At 49.0% G+C, this 20,899-nt stretch overlaps 1 protein-coding gene across 2 annotated transcripts in view; it reads right to left on the bottom strand.

Annotated features, from left to right (window-relative positions):
- IFT43 (intraflagellar transport 43) overlaps positions 1 to 20,899 on the bottom strand; it is an 80,515-nt gene that overhangs the window by 16,623 nt on the left and 42,993 nt on the right. For both annotated transcript variants that reach the window (XM_007095030.2, XM_015543347.2), the window contains exons 4-5: positions 6,595 to 6,627; positions 5,893 to 5,939 (exon numbers count right to left, since the gene is read on the bottom strand). In XM_007095030.2, the coding sequence (XP_007095092.1) occupies positions 5,893 to 5,939; positions 6,595 to 6,627 (80 nt within the window). The remainder of the gene's footprint in view (positions 1 to 5,892; positions 5,940 to 6,594; positions 6,628 to 20,899) is intronic.

Raw genomic sequence — 20,899 nt, 5'->3', positions numbered from 1 at the left:
ATTAGTGTGGCCATCCTACAATTTGGGGACCCTGGGGTCATTTGGGGGCTCTGGCTGTCCATCATTCTCAGCTATTCTCATACTCATGACTCCCAACTTCCCTGAAACATTGTGTCAACTCTTGTGAGTGATTCCACTTGGAATCAGCAAATTAGATGAATGGCAATCTCCGAACTTCATTAAAGGCAGTTTATATGGGACACTGAAAATCTGTAGCTGAGAACGGACCAGAATCAGGGCTTTGCTCTGTAGAACCAGCTCGTCTTGCCAGGCCTCACCAGGAAGGCCCTTCGCACTCTTCTCCTCCTTCAAATCCTGCCTGGCCTTCAGGACCTACTGCTCATTCTTCCTTCCTCCTGAAGCATCCTCAGCCCACAGGGATTTCTTTGTCGCCTGAACTGTGGCCCTAATGGAAATCATGAACACAGCAACCACCACTGGCTGCCTCTGCCATCCAGTATACTGCTGCTGTCTTAGTTCCATAATGCTTCTCATCTCTTCTGTTTCGTCTTCCCAACAAAGTTCTGTGTTCCCGTTGAGCACAGCCCTACAAAGTCTGATGATACGTTCGCAGATCACTTGCCAAAGGCCTAATCCAACTTGCAGGTGCATTTTGTTCTGTTAATGAAGTGATTTCGAAAATTCTTTGTCATTTTCTGAAATATGAATTTGAACTTTCAGGCTATGCCATCTCCTCTCTAGGTTTACCACAGGCCCCCCTATCCTTTACTGTCTCACATGTGTGCTGTTTCATGTGTGTATGGTATCTGTCTGGCCCCTCAGGGTATGCAAGCTTGTGGTCCACCATGGCCTTGCAAACAGTCCCGTGCAGGACATTCTAGCTAACCAGCAGACTCTAAACCACCTCCAAACGTCACTCACTCCCGTTTCTCATTCTAAAAACAAATCTTATCCTAAAAGCCCCTTTCTTCTTCTATTTTCCTGCTCTCTTCCTTGGAAGTCTGACACATCGATGGAAGAAGCATTTCTCTTCCCTCCCTGGGCATCTTCCCCAGGGAAGAAGGAGAACACGTGCCCAGAGCTTGGGAGGCTAAATGCTGAGACACAGATCTCAGAAACATGGCTCCTGGAAATTTCCTAGACAAGACAGGGAGGGAACGGAGGGGGCATTTCTCACTACATCAGAATCTCTCGGAGGGCAAGGGCTGCCTTACTCGCCACTATCTCTGGCATCAGGGCAGTCCTGGCCACAGGAGGCATTGTACGAACACCTGCTGCCTTTCTTCAATAAAGTCTAACCTCTAAGACTGGTAGTGGAATGAGACCGCCTGCTTGGATCGAAGACCTTGGATCCTTGTATCTACTCCCTAAGATTCAGTCTCCTTTGGGATTGCTGGCCAATTGTCACCCCTACCAAGTACAAGGAAACTAGCAGCCTCTTCCCAGGTGACAAAGCTCCTCGCACCAATGACCTTGAAGAACCTGGGTGTGACTTTATTATGGGGACCAGTAGGTTCCCTCATAAGGCACCCAAAGATCTGCTTAATGGCATTGCTGAATGAGCATCCATGGATGGTTCAGGGCAATCATTCATGGAGTGTCCCCACCCACTGGCTATTCTAAGTTCAAAGGAACAGCCTTCACTAGCCAACCAAGTAATTCTCTGAGCAAAGATAATTCTAAAAACTAGTTATAGGTAACATATGATTCCTACTGCAAAATGGATTCTAAACATTCACATACAGTCAAATAGACGAAGTCGAGTGTGAAGTGTAACATATGAACTGATTTTCCATTAAAGGACTCAGGCATAACTGCATGGAAAACAGATTTATGCCGGGGAAGAGGCATCCCTCCTAGAAGGTAAAATCAAGTACACTGTGACAAGGAAGGGGGTTTTACGTGTTAAACCTCCAGAGCCAAAATAAAGGCCAAATCACTAATTTCACACTTCAAGTTTATGAAAGGGAAAAAGAAATACTAGGAGTATTCTCTGAAAATAGATTTCTTTCTTCTCTCCTTCCTTCATGGAATTGTATTAAGCATCCTATCAGTCACGCTAGGCACTCTACATTACAAACGTGGGAGCTGACATGAATACAACCCACCTGTGGAAGGAGACACCAACATAGCTGAGGGTCACACCATCTGTGACAGCCCAGAGGCCAGGAGCAAGGACTCTGGGGTCAAGATCTGTATTCAAATCCTGGTGCTGGGCTGTGTAGTGTTGGTGGTATAGAGGTGAGTACAGCCGCCTTCCAAGTGTCATCACTTACTAGTTGTGTGACCTTTGGCAAGGATGTTTCTCTTTGCCTTAGTCAGCTCATCTTTAATATGGAGATTGCGAGCAATCCAAAATGTCCACTGCCAGGTGAACAGATAACCAAAATGTGGTATGTCCATACACCGGAATAGTACTCATCAATAAACGTAACAGGCTAACGATATATACAACAACCTGGATAAACTCAAAATCGTCGCAATGAGCGAAAAAAGCCAGACACAACAGCATATGTACTTATGATTCAACTTACATAAAACTCCAGAAAATGCGAACTGCCCTAGAGTGACAAAAAACGAATCAGTAGTCGCCTGGAGACAGGGGCAGAGGAAGGATGGACTGGAAAGGGGCATGAGAAATTCTGGAGGGGCAACAGAAATGTTCCATATTTGATTACGGAAGCGGTTTCATGGGGTGTATACACCTGTCACAACTCAACTGGTGCATTTTAAGTGGATTCAGTTTCTTGTATGTACATTAGACCTCAATGAAGGTGATTTTTAAAGACTTTCTCATAGATTTGTCTTGAGAATTAAAGGAGTTTGGTGATGAGTGGTGATGGCAGTGATACTGGTGGATAAGCGCTAGGAGAGCAAGCGTTCTTTTGTGAGTCAGAAGACCAGAGTCCCTCTCAGAACCCTATTTTGTATGATGATCTCTAAGCTTCGGTGCTGTCACATGTGAAATGACAGGCTGGGACGAGATGGCCTGCAGAGGTGCTCAAAGCTGAAATCCTTTACTTCCAATGTGACGACGTCACAACGGCAGCCAGCACAACCTTCTAATAACACACGTTTATGATGTGTGTTAACTTCAGCATTCAGAGGTAATGAGTGCTGTAATGTTGAACAGTTATTCCTTGAAATGTAGCATTTTCACACATCGCAAAAAATGGAGAAAGAAGGATTTCAGAAGTCCTTTGAAGGGAGTTAGAAAGAGGTTTAAGGTTTAGGGTAGGAGGAGGCCGGGAAAAGATACCAGTTGAGTAAACCTTCTGTAGACCATGAGTTTAATGAGCACCTCAGAGTTAGCAGCATCGTAATGTCCACACTCACTGCTGCTTAACCACCTAACAGCCTTGTCAATGTCCAGGAGGGCCCCTGTCTCCCTGAGTTCTTTGGCCCATCGTCCTGGATGATCACCCTGCCATCCTGTACAATCAACATCCGGAGAGACAATCTGTGAGGACAGGCAGATCAAAAGTGTGGCCAGCAGCCACCAATCACGGAGCCACCACATCTGGCACTGACACGAGACAACCCAGGTACACGTGTTGGGAAAGAGACTTGGGAACAGAAACGCGGGATCCCTCATTTAACAGGGGCTCATTTAACTGGGAATCATTAGTGGGTGGACGAGTTTGCCAGCGACAAGGAATTGAGTGAGTAGAGCTAAGGAAGAAGATCTGATGAAAAAAAAATGACCTTGTCGATAAGAGATAATAGAAAAAGAAGAGTCAAATACTTAAGAACGATGAAGCCGTGCTCAGGAGCTCTCTCTAAATCTCAGAGCGGAAGCTGAATTCCTGACCTCCTATGACTACGTTTTTACCTTAAAACCCCTTTGGCGTGAAATAAGGCAGAAGTACCTTTTCATACTTCCTGTCCGTTCCTGTCCTCAATCCTGACTTTTGAGGCATTACAGCAGGCCTGACACACTTCGGTGTGCAAAATATTCGTCCAGGGAGTGTATGTACATTAATACAGATCTCTGGGCCCCAACTCCAGCTTCTGATTGCTGGGCCTGGGAATCTATATTTCGACCATTATCCCAGTATGGTTCACACGTCTCACATGTCCCCAGTCCTGTGAGGCAGCCGAAACACAGGTAATCTAAGCTTTTTAGATTTAATGCTCCATTTCACTTTGTGGTCACATGCAAAGGTTAGTTACTGAAAGCTTTGGGGCTCCACCTGCAGCCATGACAGAGTAACCAGCACCGGGAATACCTTCCTGCAGGGGACACTTAGGAACCTGGAAATAACACAGACACAACTGTGTGCAGACTGCAGGCAGTAGGAAGTGCAGGACAGTGATCCCTGAGAGAAGGGAAATGAGTGAGACCTTACCATCCGCCCTGGCTTCCTGCCTGGGTGTACACCTCCTGGACTCTGGCCCAGGGAGGGGGAACGCCAAGTGGATCATGGAGATCTCGTGGAGTTGAGGAGACAGAGGTCAAAATTTAGGTAGGCGACGGTGGCTGGAACCAGAGAAGCAGAGGATGAGAGAGAGGACCTATGTAGCAGAAGGGCCGCAGAAATCTAGACTGATTGCACTCTAAGCTGTGTGTGTATAGGGTCAAGTTCCGCATGGATGGACAACGAATTACTACCAAGAAAGAACAATCCCCACAGCTTACAGAGAACTGGAAGATGCTCAGCTCCACCCAGGCAGAGTGGAGAGTCCTGTGAACCACCAGGCAGGGATGCCTGGGGATCTTAATGTTTAAAGTTAACTCTATGGGAAAAAAGAGGGGGGGGGGAGGGGGGGAGAGGGAGGGAATATTCTGGTTCTTTTTCTTCTCCATGTAAACCTTAGAATTAGTTTGTCAATATCCAGAAACTTGCTGGGAGTCTGATTAGGATTATACTGCGTCTATAGTTGTTAAGAACTGACATTTTGCTAATACTGTCTCTAATAAACTTTTTAAAGTATGAAAACAATAAAGTTAGCTCTAGACTTGCCCTAATAAAGCTTAAAAACAAAATGACCAAGTTGACTAACAAATTCGTGAACTGTCCCCTAAAACAGATATAATTGCCTACTAAAACAGAAACAAGGTCCAGACACTCAACAGAGCAGCATTCACAATGACCAGCATCCAATAAAAAACTACCAATCGCGCGAAGAAGCAGAAAAATATGTCTTGTAACCAGAAGAAAAATCAGTCAGTAGAAGGAAACACAGAGATGATAGAATTAGCAGAAAAGGACTTTAAAACAGCTACTATAAAGGCTACCATCAACGATGAAGCAAAACATAATCAAATTATGGAAGACACAAAACTGAATGGAGCTTCTAGAGGTGAAAAATACAATTATCTGAAAGAACAAATTCACCGAATGGCCTTAATGGCAGATTAGACACCATAGAAGAAAAGAATAGCTACGTAGCAGTGGAAACCATCCTCACTGGACCACAGAGTTTAAAACGAACTGGAAAGAAGACTTACTTATGTCTCTGTATGTTAGTTTCCTCATCTGTAAAATGGGGAGAATAGCGCCATCTCATGGGGTCGTTGTGATGACTAAACGCTTTAACACATATAAACTGGTAGAATAGCGCCCGGCAGGATAAACATCCAATAAACATTAGCTATTATAACTTAAGTTTGCCCAGCACGCTGCGGGAGCACAGGGGAGAAACTTCTGAGTCAGAGAGGCAGTGGCGTGGTGACAGGGGGACATGTGAGAGCAGGTGATGCTTCCGCAGAGTTGTGAAGGAAAAGTAGGGCTGGAGGATAACCCCGGAGGCGAGGTGCTCCAGGCAGAGGAAGCAGCACTCCCCCGAGGCACGGAGACATGACAGGATGCGGCCACTGCAGCCCGGTAAGGCTGCGGCAAACAGTGCCTTCGCTGCAACCCAGGAAATGTTCTGGGGGCCGTGGAGCCTCTCTGGAAGCTTTTTTGACTTCCTCCAAAGGTATCTTACCTCCTCCGTCATCTGATCCATCCAAGCTCTGCTGTCTGAGGCGGTGACTGCCCCCAAAAAGAAGGAAAGGAAAGAGGAAAATCAACTTCAGACACAGAAAGAAACTGCCCAAATTGTCACTGTGGGTATCCTTTCTCCTAGATGAAACTGTCTCTGGACCCACTTTCCTCCATCAGCTTGGTCAGACCTAATTAGGCAATCGGGTCTGCCATATACGGTGGCACAAGCTGTGTGGGGGACCGTTCCACAGACTATGACACGGATGCTCCTCTCACCCCCGGGGGGACTGGCGTCCAGTGGCTCTGCCTTTACACTCTATCTTTGCCTAGAAACCTTCTTTCTCTCTCTTTGATGGAAGTCTTAGGAGAAGGCTGGGTTTAGAAAGCCGGTGCTGCTTCTTCCCATCTGTACCAATAAGCAGAACCCATGGGTCAGCACTCTGATACCTGGACGTCCAATTCTAAAAACCACAGGGTGGGAGAGGGACGGGGACATCAGTGCCAGGGTCCAGACCTCCGGCTGAGGAAGCAGCATTAACTGAACTCTTGATTCAACGTGCATAACTAAAGGGACAGATTGCGGTCAGATGTGTTCCATTTTCTAATGTTAAGTCCAACAGAGGCTGAACGGATGATGCCCACGAAGCCTGCACGGCTAGCAAAGGTCCCCAAAGGATGCCATAAGAATATGCTGGGAACATACTCTTCTATTTCTTCAGAAGCCCTCCTTCCTGACCTGAAAAACAGAAAAACAGGGTTTGTGAGAACCCACTAGACTCATGTCTATGGAGGAGAGGGGGTTTCAAAAGTGAGGGCAAATTAGCACATTCCAAGTGCTTTATTTATCTGTATTTCTCTTTCTAGACCAAGGCCCATAACCCACATGAGAGAATTACAGACGCTGCCGTGTTTCTCTATTTTATTTTATTTGTATTTATTTTTGAAAGAGAGAGAGCGCGCGAGCAAGCACGGGGGAGGGGCAGAGAGAGAGGGAAAGAGAGAGAATCCTAAGCAGGCTCCGCACTGTCAGAGCAGAGTCCGACATGGGGTTCGAACCCACAAACCACAAGACTGACCGAGCCAAAATCAAGAGGCAGACGCTCAACTGAGCCACACAGGCGCCCCTGTAATGCCTAGGCTTATTTCAGTATAACTCCCAACTGAAATCGTTGAGTTTAAGGGCAGACTAGGAAGTTCAAAACGCAAAAGGATAGAGACGATACGGTGCCCTCCTTTCAACAATTAACAGACCAATTTATAGAACACTTTCTTAGGATTGAGGCCTGGAGTCTTAGTTGGAGCTTTAGTTGTTAGCATGTGTAGCTTCCCAGGAGCAAAAATGGATGAACCAGCCATACAGATCGAGCTGCAGGTTCTGGGCCTTTCTGTAGCCTCCACCTGAAGAATCAGAAGACCCTGTGAGTGATGTTGGGCAAGTAGTGCCCTTAAGACATTCCATGAGAACAGGAAGCCTAATTATACAGACATTTATCTAAGGCTGTGGTTCTCAAACTTCAACGTGCATAAGAACCATCTCAAGGGACGCCTGGTTGGTTCAGTTAAGTATCTGACTCTTGATTTTGGCTCAGGTCATGATTTCACAGTTCATGGGATTGAGCCCCGCATCGGACTCTGTGCTGACAGTTCGGAGCCTGCTTGGGATTCTCTCTCTCTCTCTCTGCCCCTCCCTTGCATGCACACTCTCTCTCCAAATAAAGAAATAAACTTTTTTTTTTTTTAAAAAAGAACTATCTGGGAAGCTTATTAGACATGCAGATCACTGGACCTGGCAGAGAGAACTTTCTGGATCAGTTGCTCTGGGAAAAGGGGAGCTCGAGGATATGCATTTTAAACAAATCCCCAGATAATCCTAATGTAAGTTGATCACTACTGACACTGTGAGAAACACTGATCTAAAGTCTTCTAAATGAGACTGACAAAATGTTGACAATTATTAAAGCTGGGTATTTGGTACATGTTGATTACTTTTCTGTATGTCCGAAAATTTCCACAGTAACAAAGGTTTTGTGTGTGTGTGTGTGTGTGTGTGTGTGTGTGTGGTGTGTTTTAATGAATTCTTGCAAGTCAGAAATCAACCACCATGATGAACATGGGCACAGGGTGGTGGCAATGGTCATAATGGCCAAGAGCCAGGATGCATGAGAAGGCCTTCAACAGTGCTGGGCCCACTAGCCTTGCCAGTGGAGCTACATGGGAACCAACCCACAATTCCCTTAGAATCCAAACAACCCCCACCCCCATCCTGAGTGTAATTAGAAATTAAGCCCAACTTTAAATAGGTTAGTTTCCATGAAATTCGGACCACATCAACTGCGCTGTTAAGGAAGGAAGAGGAGGAGGGGGGGAGAGTTTTGGCTGCTGCTGGGAAGAAGAGAATGGGTAAGAACTGGATGGAACAACTCTAAGCAGATCTCTCAGGCTGTAGTTTTTGACTCTTAAAGAGAAAGTAAAGAGACTAAGCAAGCAGGGAGGGCCAGGAGGGCACGGGGGAAAGAAAAGGTGGAAGGGAGGCACCACAGGTAAACTGCAGACGGGTGCCCAAGGCACCACCACCATGTTGTTGCTGGAGGATATTTGTTTTCAATACTCATCTGAGTCAAGAAAATCCTAAACATAGAGCACCTAGCAGCCCCCAAAGCCACCTGTTTGTGTGGGAGGATAGAAGGCTCTACTCTCAGCTCATGTACGTTCCCCAGAACCACTGCCTCTAATTGTCCTGGTGAAATTGAACTTTACAACCCACCATCCAAATGCCTCAGGAATACGTCACCAACAGCAGAAGGGCTTGCCTGAATACAGGGTCAGAGAAGAACAACGTGATTAAAGAGGCCAGGCGGGCCGGACAGCACCTGCATTTTGTACATCAAGACATAGCATCTCTGATTACCCCGAAGAGTTGTGATTATATCGTTCCTTCCTAAGCAACGTGCCATGGCCAAAGTAGCAGTGATTTTGTCTGAAGGAAGCAATAATGGTACCACTAATCTTCAGGGGAAGGCTGATTAGCTGCCATTTATCCACTCCACATCCAAACGGGAAGGAGTTTCACATTCAGCATCACTGCTGCTGAGTTCACATCCTACTCTCACTCCAGGGTGGCCCAAGGACTCCTTCAAAATTTCATTTCACCCCATGAGGAGGAACAAGATCAAAATGGAGCCCTTGGGGTGCCTGGGTGGCTCAGTCGGTTAAGCGTCCGACTTCGGCTCAGGTCATGATCTCATGGCTCGTGGGTTCGAGCCCCGCATCGAGCTCAGTGCTGACAGCTCAGAGCCTGGAGCCTGCTTCGGATTCTGTGTCTCCCTCTCTCTCTGCTCCGTACCCCTAGCGCTCTCTCTGTCTTTCAAAAATAAATAAACCTTTAAAAAAATAATAAAAATAAGAATGGAGCCCTCAAGAACAGAGAGTGGGGATGCCCTTGGGTGGCATGTTCTCTCGTTCTCTCTCATTTTGTTTTTTTCCCTCTCTCTCTCTCACTCTCTCTGCCTGAAATAGCAGATTCTGGGCAAGGCTTCTGCTCAGGATAGATGGAAAGGCCAGTGGGAACTTGGGCAAGGCCCTGGAGAACAGACCAGGGAGTGCCTTGCCTTTGATAAAGCTGAGCGCTTTCTGGCCTTACCTAGGAGCGTGTCAGTTTGTCTGGACCACACTGGTGTTCATTTTTGTGTTGGTTTCAACATGAATTTGTTGCCCAAACTGGGAGATTTTGCACAAAAATCCAGATTTCTGAGTTCTTCAGAGACAAAGCCTGCGAGGCCGGGCCTGCATTCCCTTACGGAAAACTCAAGTGAAGTGTGGCTGTGACGAGCCTGAACCCCCAGCCCTTCCCAGCACAGGGTTGGGGCGGGTGGTCAGGAGGAGTGTCTTTGTCATTCAGTCCGCACTGCTGGCTCTCTTAGAGTAGGAATTAAGAAGCAAGAGAAGCATTTCCCGGAGCTTCGCAGCTACCAAAAGCCAGAAAGCAAAAGGAAGGCTAAGTGGGAAGAACGTCTCAGAAGTGACAGCGTACGTGTCTTTACGGAAATGCGAACACGCAACTAATCCGTACGTGCACCTCAGTAACAGAATTTAAGGTGCCGTTTTGATATACGACCCCACCCACTTCGCAGATCTACTTTACCTGCCTGGTCCCCAAAGGCACCTCCAGTCACACACTGACAGAGTCCGGCACAAGGACACAGATTCAAGCACAGTGATCTTCCAACTACAGGTCATGACCCACCGTGAGTCATAAAATCAATTTAGTGGATCATCGCCAGCCTTTCTGGTCTTTTCCTTTTTCTTTTTTAACAGCATAGAGTACAACAGAAAAGAGAGTAGCCTGCAAATAGTAAGGGAATGTATTACATAAACATCCCCCCCCCCAGTTTTATAAACAGACAAACCCAGTCATGACGTAAAGTGTATTTTTAAGTTGTCGGTGACAGGTTAAAGAGAAAAAAAACCCAACAAAACCCAAACACCGTGGTTTATGCCAGCGCATAGGGTGGGGTAACTAGAGAAGGATCTGGGCTCCCACAGACTGCGGGGAGGTGGAGGCTGAGGTAGGGGACGGAGGGTTCCGGGGCATCTCCTCCTTACAGACGTACTTCTGAGGAAACAGCGTGACCGGGCCCAGCCTCAGCGTAGACCGTCCACAGGGCTGTAGTCGGCTGTGCCCTGGGCATCTGGTCTCTTGCTGCACGCCCGGCCCACGAGCCTTCTGTCCCAGAAGTGGCTCCTGAGGGGGAGGCCGGGGGGGGGAGGGGGTGGGAGCCCGACCACCTTCCACAGGAGGAGTGTCCCTCGGTGTTCTTCACCTCGCGCTCTGCCAACACTAATGCCAGCTCAGCCCGGCTCTGGGGATGAGCTCGAGCGAGTTTCAGAGACGCTATGTGACAGAGGCGTGCGCTCCGTCCAAGTCATGGGGCGAGTCAGTCACGAGGCTGACGCAAGAAACCCCATCTCCTGACTTGCACCCTAGATTCCAAACACTCCGGCCCGGGCCTTTTCAAAAGCGGGTACCCGCTGGCTTTCAGACGCCCCTCGGGCCCCCGGACACCTGTGTGCGTTTACCGTGCAGACCATCCATTCCTGACTTGCCACACTTGCGGGAGGCAAAGGAGGATACAGAGAACTAGAAAGAATCCTTTACCACGACAGCTCTCAACCAGCGGTGCACAAGAGAATCACTGAGTTTTTTTTTGTTGTTTTCCCCAGTGTCTGTGTGCTGGGCCTCACCCCAGGCCCCCCGAGGAAGTAATTTCCAGAGACGGGACCCGGTCACACGTATGAGAATCAGTGCCCTGAAGCTCACTTCAGCTAGTGTGCTGAACGACAGGTACCGAGCAGCAAAACGGAAACCCTGTCGCCTTATGCTGTTGGGTTGCCCGCTGTCTTCTAACACCAGTGTCAATGAACTCTGCCTTGACCTGAAGGCTGAGGGGAGGCAGGAAAAGCCTTCATAGCTGAAGCCTCTGCTCCTGAGGGATCCTGAGCTGGCTCTCCCGAAATTCAGACAAGATTCCATGGTGCCCGTGAAGCCTGAGCAGGCACTCTTCGTCCCGGCAGGCCCAGAGGCGGTTCAGATCCGATTAGAGATGCTTGTTCAATATTCAAAATGTAGAACACAGAGGTTGCTGAACCAGCGCTTTGAAAAGTTAATTAAATGCCAGGTTTCTTTTGAAGAGCTACTCCATCACTTGCTGATTGCTTTGGCCATTTTGCAGAATGAAGCTTTAGCTCTGGACAATGACAGGAATGTTCTCCTTCACCTCCCACCTTGTGAAGACAGGGCGACAGGAGTAAGGGCACTCTGGCTTCCTGCTCTCCCGCGAGTGACACAGACATACCTGGTCGGTATCCCTACCTCCATTTAAAGCCTCGTCTTCAGCCCGACCCTCAACCAATCCCTCCTGGTTACTGCCCTGCTTCCCTCGGACTCACACCAGGTTTCCTCTCCTCGGCTCCACACAGAGACCTTCACCCCTCACGGGGAGGCCCATTCCCAGGCCCCGCTCCCGCGAGCCTGTCACAGGAAGGCTGGCCAGACTGATGATATCAACAGTTAACATTTCCTGAGCTTGTTGGGTGCTGCACACTGCTATTATACTATCCTTACATATATTACTTTCCTAGAATACTATATATTCTCTCTATGTAGTACGATACAACATTATTGAACTATCACATTATCTCTTTTGATTTGCTCCATTTTACAAATGAGACAAGTCCAGAGAAGTAAAGCAGCTCGCCTAAGGCCACCCAGCTAGAAAGCTGTCGGGCCGGGATACAAGCTCTGGGGCGGCTGGCACCGAAGCCCAGTTCTGAGCCCCCCCACGATAGAAACACGCGGGTAGTTCTACACGACAATGGGGACACGCAGGTAGTTCTACACGACAATGGGGACACGCAGGTAGTTCTACACGATGGGGAATGCTTGTCCCATAGACTGTGCTTCAAATCCAGTGACTATTTCCCACCACAAGGACACACTTGCAACCACAGCAGGACCGCATTTTGGCCTGACGATCTGGTAGTTAACGCCGCCTTAACTCTTCTGTTGAGACTTATCGTGTATGTTTTCTTTACAACAGGACAGCCTCCACGTGCCAAAAAAGGAGACCCCACGCAGCTAAGTCACCTTTCCCTCCACACACGCTCCTTTCCTGAGTTCTTTTGCTCAAATACGGTTCTTTTCTCTCGGCATTCACAGACCACGCTGCCATTCGATGGGCATGACTCGGGCAGCCGAGGACCGGCTGGATGGCACTGCCCGTCCTGTGACCGCGGCCACGCGGGACCGCTACCGAACCCTGGGGCCTTAGTTTCCTTCTGGGGCTCCGTGGTGAGGAAACGCTGCCACGTAAAAAGCCTCCTGCCTGCAGTCCGTCTCCTCTGTCCTCCCCGCTGCGGCAGAGAGAAGGCCTCAGCTGCTGCTTACACAGGTTACGTGCTGAAGGGTGAAAGGCAGCCCTAATGTAGACATCATCTCAGTTAAAATGTTTCTCTCGAGTTTAATGGAATACTGCAGAGATCTAAATGGAGATAAAGTACCACGGCTCAGAGAACAGCCCGGATGCTATCTTTATGCAGCATGACAATGTTCAGTGGTTAATTAGACACCGTTAACCTATTTTAGCAGGGGACATAACTGGGATAAATGGGGGGAAGTGTCCTTGAAGTCTCTTAATAACCACAGCACACATTGGACCCTAGACTCACCTTCCTGCTGCAAGACAGAACAGGCTTAAAATAGACCAAAGTGCCAGGAATCTGGAGGCCCGACTGTCCCAGGGAAAGGCCCTCTGCTAGCCTAGTCCCCGAGGGCCGCGGCCTCTGATCCGGATGTGAAGGCTTCGGACAAATGGTTCACTAGTGCAACTTGTTGCCTGGGAGAAAAAAGTTAAAGCCACGGTGTGTAGCCCACAGGGTTCCCATGACGAAAAGAAGAAAGTCCGCAGCCAGGGGCTAAATTCATAAACGCTTGGCAAGGGGAAGAGCAAGAATGAGACACCAGCTGAAATGGAGCCAAAGCTACCTTACATTTTCAAAAAGTATCACTCTTCCGGAGGAAAAGAAGCCAAAGTACCATTTTCTTGTGAGGTTTCCTGTTTTCATAATTTTTAAATTTTTAAAAATTTATTTCTGAAAGAGAGAGAGCACGAGTCGGGGAGGGACAGAGAAAGAGGGGGGCAGAAGATCTGAGGTGGGCTCGGTGCTGAGAGCAGTGAGCCCGATGAGGGGCTCAAACTCGCAAACCGCGAGATCACGACCCGAGCCAAAGTCAGGCACTCGACCGACTGAGCCTCCCGGGCGCCCCTCTACTTTCATAATTTTTCACTGTCCAGTAGAAATCTCACAATGCCTCCAAACTTCACTGAGGTCAATTCCACCAAGGCATGAGAAAAGGGAGGTAATTTGTCCCAGATCACATACATCACTAGCACATCAGAAACTGAGGCTCTATTTTATGAACCCCGTGACCCACAAAAAGAGCCTTCACAGGGGAAACCCAAATCTGGGCACAGGAGACATTGCCACTGTAATCACGGCCACCGTGTCTGTTCGGTATCAGGCTGTCGACTGGCCAGCTGGGGTTCCTCTGCTCTAAGATGTCCCTGGCACCTATAACACTTACTGGAAGTCAGATATCTGCCATGCAATTTTGCTTCGCCACAAGGTTTTTCCTCATCAAAATCACTCCTGAAAGTTAAAGCCCCCACTGTTTTTCCCCTCGGTTCCTAGTTCTTGCCATTCGTGTGTCTGGAGTCCGGCATATATTTGTAGGTATTGTATTTCGCCCTTGTTTTAAAGACAAGCAAGAATTCCTCAGCACTCAAATGTTGCCACTCTGGGGCTTTAGGTCATATTATATCATATTTAGCTTCTGCTGGTATAGTCCACAAGGTGTTCAGTAGAAAGATGAAAACGGATGTCCATGGACTACCAAGCCTTATCAAATTGAACGCATAGTGAATTACAAGGCAATTCCTGGGTGAAGTTTGCCCCCTGCTGGTCAGATTCAAAATAACATCTTTGTTCTGATTCAAATTCTAAAGGAGCATTTATCAGGAGGGAAAAAGGTTGAAAGTTGTAATAGCGAAAAATAATTGTGGGAACATACAAAATGTATGTAAATGCCTGATATCAATATGTTAAAGAATGGAAGAATTGAGAACTCCGTATCTTTGGTGTCTCAAACGAACATTATTTTATTGGGACACTTTACTAGGTAACTTTTGGCATGACTAGGTGTTGAGATTTGGGGATCTTTTGCTCAGGATTTGACAATCTGGCTGGAGAAAAGAACATTCTAGAAATAACAGTAATACCTCCAGAAGACACATGCGGCAGGGCCTGAAAAACTACCGCCGCCCTCCCTGTGCACCTCCTACGGGAGGAAACGGAGACAAGGAGTTAGTTATTAGAGCAACCGAAGTTCCAGCCCTGGGACTAGCCGGACACAGAGCTGGCGCCAGAAACCAAAGTTCCCACTCCTCATCAACTGCCGGTCCCAGTTTACTGGGACAAGTGAGGTAGACGGAAGCAAAATGTCACGGTGGCACCAGTGATGGAACTAGCCACGCCAGTTCCAAGAGTCAGGGGAGACTTTCCAGAGGGCTTGCCCGCTGAAAGATGAGCAGGCTTGCGGCAGGTGGAAAAGCCCCAGGCAGGCTTCTCCTGCCGGAGGACACAATTCGAATAGAGGAAGGAGGGAGGAGGGAGGAGGGGGGAGGGAGGAAAGGGCCAGGTGTGTTCGGGAGACAGCAGGGGATCTGGGGTGGCCAACATGCAGACGTGTTGGTACTGACGCTATAAATATGTGCACGGGCACCAGTCAGGCATCAGGAGGGAATCATGGGCCCGGACATATGCATTTTTGCCGGGTTCCTTTTGTCCCTCCACGTTATCCAAGCCCAGAATTTAAAGAGAGGGGAGGTGGCAATGAAGTGCGGCTCACCTCACACCCTGCGTGGCACGGGGGCACACGAAGGGGTTAGGGGCGTGAGGCTGTGTTCGCCCTCCGGCTACGGCAGCAGGTCGCGGAGAAGTGTGGCTGCACAGGCTTCCCAACAGGCTGTCATTTCCAAATGCCACCTTCGTGGGTTGTGCGACAGCCGTGCGTTTTCTGTGCCTGCTTCATATTTTAAGTTGGCTCCTTACTTTTACTTTCATAAACTTATTTTTGAAAAAGCTTTCCATCCTCAATGGAAAGCTACCATTACCAGCCAGACAGAAGGCTAGCCGCGAAAAACAAGAGTTTTTTTTAACATCACAGAGTTTATTTTATCGTAGCTGGGTATCGCCGTCTGCCAAAAGTCTGACCTACAGCGCATTCTTTCTCTGTTAGGTGGGCAGATTAGCAGGGTTAGAAAGGTGCTAACGATATAAGAGCTGCAAACAGGGACTTTCACTGACCTGACCGGAGGGACCGGAGGCTAGTGGCAAAGAGTGACTGTGCAGCCGCACGCAGTGCCTGGGAGGTGGGACTGGGAGGGCGGAGAGCAAAACGGCACAGGGCGCGGGGGCTGAAACAAGAGGCAATCATGGGTCCACAAGTCGAGGGCAAAATTTACCGGTGTTTCTGGAAATCTGGATTTCAGCCCATTTTAAATCACTGAATGGGCTGCGTCTTTTGCTTCTCCTGGAGAGAATTTTCCGCTCTGTAATGGAGCGACCTTTAAACATTCCCTTCCAGCCACTTACCCACTGTTTTCTCTGCCCCTCTGTTATATCCCGTGATCCCCAAAGCCCCATGAATACATTCAGACTCAGCCAAGTGATGAGGTGCTCCAAGAGAAGGTGACACGTGCCATTACAGGGGACCCTCTTCCAGCTGGCCATCGGTATGCCAGGCCATCGAGGCAGTGCAGGGCCACCGTGTGGGGCGGCTTCCGGGAAGGCTCAGCACCCACCCTGGTGCCCTCCTGTTATAGGTGAGCCAAGAACACCCTGGCGCTTCTAAACATGGCCTCTCCAACGAAACCAGGAGAGCCCAGTATGGCCACTGGTGACCAGCTGTGGTGAGAGAAGAATGGGTCAGAAAGCAAAATCCCTGGCACACACAACAGACCAGGAAAAAACTAGATTGTGTGAGGGGGTTGTACTCCGTGCATATATTCATACCCACGGATGCCCAAGCTGCTGCTTCTGTACCAAGACTGTTCTTGGTTGTTTCTCCACAAAGAACTGAAAAGAAAAGGGAAGGGCTAGGTATGACATTCACACATGCACTTCATTTTTGAGAGACTGAATCCATGACAGGGAGGACAAGGAGATCACTTCATTGATGTCAGGGGAATTTTAACCAGTGCCTGGCGTCCCTAGTCACCTCCTCCTGGCGTTTCCCTGCTCGAGCTGCAGAGCTGCGGGTGCCCCTCAGGGGACTGGCTGGCTTGGGGTCCATAACTTTTTTCTCTGAAAGTTTTTCTGTTCAATCAGATTGTTTCATACAATCAACACTGCATTTTTGTAAGGGTCCCAGAGGATTGCGGCAAAGGCAATTTCATGCTAACAGAGTTATTGCACAAATACTATAGTGCATGGCCTTTTCGTGAACTTGATAAATGCATGCACGGGAGCTTTGTGGACGGGCATGGCTGTAGAATGAGAGGCACCTCCTATTACACTAATTAGCTGTATGACCTTGGGCAGCAGGCCAAGGTGACACGTAAGGGTTTCTCTAACTCTGAGATTTTACACCTGAGTCGCTTCACCAACCCCAGGCCTCACTGTCTCCATCTGTAACGTGAAGGGGCCATGACTTCTCAGGTCCCTCCCTGGCTCTGTGAATGACACTGACCCTGCCTCTCCCCGTCCTGGCCCCACCCTCCCTGTTCCCCATTTACACCATTCGTTCCCTAGTCTGACCACCTTCCCTGGAACTGGCTTATCGGGTCCCCAAATTTCAATTACTGGGATGTGCTGGTGTGCAGATCCCAATGTCAACATGGCAAGAAAAAAATTAAACAGGAAGGAAGGAAGGAAGGAAGGAAGGAAGGAAGGAAGGGAGGGAGGGAGGAAGGAAGGAAGAAAGGGAGGGAGGGAGGGAGGGAGAAAGGGATGAAAGAAGGGAAAATCTCTTTCTTTTAGTCAATCATTTTCAGGGACAATAGACACAAGCTCCCTTCCTACTTCAGAACTTAGTACATTTCCCACTGCAGTCTTCCCTTAGGGGTTGTCAAAGCAGCCACTACTTTTCCAATCACACAGGGCAGTTTTACTTTCCCTTTACCCCCCTCTTCTGAACAGTTAACCCCCTCTTAACATTCCCGTTGGTTTCTTCCTGCTCACTGACTCCTTTCTACTTCCTTTCCCTCCAAGCAGCTGGAAAGAGGTATCTGCCGGCTCGGCTCATATTGAACTCTCCAAACCTCCAAATCGGGCTTCTCAGAAAGTAGCCCTTTGTTCTCCGGGTCCCAGGGGACTCGCAGCCCTGGGCTCAACCACCTGGGACCCAGCCAGCCAGCCAGCCTACGTGTGGGTGCAGAGCTCTGATCTGGGGCCCTGATTTGAACATTGGCTTAAAGCCAGTGGCTGAGCAGGGCTCTGGAGTCCGGGGGCTCAAAGCAGAGTTTTACCATTCACTAGGTGTGTGCCCTTACGCCAGCCACTAAAAACCCACAAAATTGGTAACACCACATTCTGCTTCACAGGGTTGTTCTTAAGAATCAAATGAGCTTATAATCCATGCCAAGCATTTAGTGTAGCACATGGCACACGGGAAGTACTCTCAACAGTGGCTGCTGCCCCCATTACTATCGTGACTACTGTTATTATGACTGTTATTATTCTGACCCCAGTCTCTACTCCCTATGCTGCCCATGCTCGACATGTTGTCCTTCTCCTCCTTGGTCCTACCCGCTGAACCCCAGCCCCGAGGTGGGTGCTGGCTGGCTGCCCAGCTGAGTTGCTTCAGGCTTTTTGCTTCTAGATCCCTTGTTGCCCCTGCACCTGCTACCCCTTGCTGACTCGCCTGGAGCCCTAAGCGGACACACCCAGCGGCCCTCCCTCACTGCCTGGCCTGGTACCTCCCACCTCCACACGGGAAACATTTTGCCTGGCTCCCAGGCCTGTCCGCCAGCTGGACACTGCCCGCTACAACGACATTAACTTCGCCTCCAGTGTCAGCCTCCAGGCTTTTCAGCAGGCACCCTTCTCATGTTTCCTGTTTCTTGCTTTACTTTCTCTGCGTCTTGGTTCCCTTCCTTCATTATCCCTGTCTAAAATGGAACTTTTGCTGGCTTTCAAATCCTTTTGAAGGGATTCTCCACTGCTGGGGAGCTTCTAGAATTAGGTGAAATTGTTTCTATGCTCCTTAGCACACTTGACCCTCTATATCCCACAGTACATTCTTAGGGCTCCTGGGTGGCTCACTTGGTTAAGTGGCTGACTTCGGCTCAGATCACGATCTTGTGGTTAATGAGTTCAAGCCCCACACTGGGCTTTGTGCTGACAGTTCAGAGTCCGGAGCCTCCTTCAGATTCTGTGTCTCCCTTTCTCTCTGCCCCTACCCTGCTCATGCTCTGTCTCTGTCTGTCTCTCTCTCTCTCTCAAAAATAAATAAACATTAAAAAAATTCATATCGCACAATACATTCCTTATGGTAGGACAGCCTCACCCAGTGACTTCTGTAGCTCCATTTGATGGGGTTGACCACAGAAAATAAGTCCTTTCCTCTGGATTCAAACCCCAATTTTGTTTGGGGCAGCAATGAGCCCAACTAAAGACATTCAATTCCCTAGCCTACTCCACACTGAGGGGTGGGCATACACCACATTTCTGACCAATGAGAAAGATGAGGCCATCCCTGGAAAGCAGGTCCTATTTCCTTTCCTCCAAAAGACAAATTCCCACTAAGAAAGAGCCCTCACCTCCTTCACCCTTCACCAGCCTTCACCCTCACCTCCATGTCATTCTCTCCTCTTCCTACCTGGAAAACAGACGTGAGGGCTGGAGATACAGCAGCCATCATACAACCATGAGGCATGAACACAATGACGAAGGCCCACGTGTGAAGGATGGTGGGCAGGACGATGGAAAGGGTTCCGTCCATGTCGTTACCACCGAACTGCCACACCAGCCCAGGACTGTGAAGCCTGGACCTCTTGTTTTCTGAGACAAACTGCTTTCTGTTTAAGCCTCTGCTAGTGGGGTTCCCTGTGGCTTGCAGATAAAAATGCAGCCTCAACAAACACAGCACATCCAGTGGCAAATGAGAAGTCATCCTAATTGAGAAGGAACACAGATCCGGTGGAAAAACCAACCTCACACAATCAGATTTAGTTAAGTTCTCTTAAGAGAAAGCAAGCATTTGAGTCAGATACAAGAATAATGCACTCTCAGAATAGGAAGGAGCAATGTCCCCAAAGTCTGCTGGGGAAAAAAAGCCATCAAACTTGGGGAGAAAAGGTGAGCAGACTCTCTCTACAGCTTTGTCTGGTCTAAAAAGACAACATTCTGCCATCGAGAATGGAGCTAAGACAACCTTTAAGAAGATGACTCCGCATAGGGAGAAATGGGTGTCTTTTTACCCCTGCAAATACCCCAAGCTCATACCACATCAAAAAGGCATTCAGAAGAGGTGTGATGTGTCCCTCGCACCACTGGTCACATACCTGTCAACACTTCAGCGGCTCCCTGTTCTCCCATGTGCTGGAGCTCAAGGTCCTGTGCTCCAGCCCATTTTCTACCTCACCGTCTGCTGCCATCTCCTCTAGGCAAACCCTGGGCTGTCGCCAGCCAGTTCTGTTCACTCCAGACCGATTGTGGACATTCAGTCCCCTTACACCCGGCCCCTGTGCCTGGAAGGCCTGCCCCCGCCTCCGTGCTTGTTAGCGGTTTCATTTCAAGGCAATGATTCCCAAACTAAAAGGTTTCAAGTAGCCATCTAGAAAGCAGATTTCAGAAGTTTAAACATACTTTCTGAGTTCTGGAGGGCCCGGGAGACCACTCTGTTTTAATGCTGAAGAGACAGGGCCCCAGCGTGCTGAGCTAGTGGGACAGGCTTACGCTAGCCCTCTCCTCCTTGCTCTCGGCTCAGGGCTCAGTGAGGAGAAATCTCGTACATGCCAAGGCTTATCTATTTGGGATTTCCTAGAATCAAACTCCAGTGCTGAAAAGGGAATTCTGGGATCATGTAGTTCAAACCCCTCAGGGGAGCCTCCGCCCCAAGAGTCCACACGACTGGCCTTAGGCTGACATGGCGAGTGGGTGGCAGAAGGGGACCAGGACACAGGCAGAGGTCCCGACTCCTAACAGGCGCACGGCGAAAGGGTGGCCCTAAGAAAGGAGGGTGACCAGAATGAGCTCAGGAAATGGCCACCAAGGCAGACACCTGACCGTATTTGACGTGTCCTTGGAGCACCCTGCTCTGGGCTGAAGGCCTCCTAGATTACTCTGCCCTCAGCCTCGAAGGGGAGTCACAGGCCCGACACCAGGGGCGGGGCTGCTGGGCGCACCGGTAACTAGAGCCGGCTCTCGAGCTGGCTGCCTGGGAATGGATC

This window comes from Panthera tigris, chromosome B3 (assembly GCF_018350195.1).
Source record: "Panthera tigris isolate Pti1 chromosome B3, P.tigris_Pti1_mat1.1, whole genome shotgun sequence".
NCBI classification, from domain to species: Eukaryota; Metazoa; Chordata; class Mammalia; order Carnivora; family Felidae; genus Panthera; species Panthera tigris.
The sequence above is the reverse complement of the archived record's forward strand: the minus strand, read 5'-3'. Positions and strand labels throughout refer to the sequence as shown.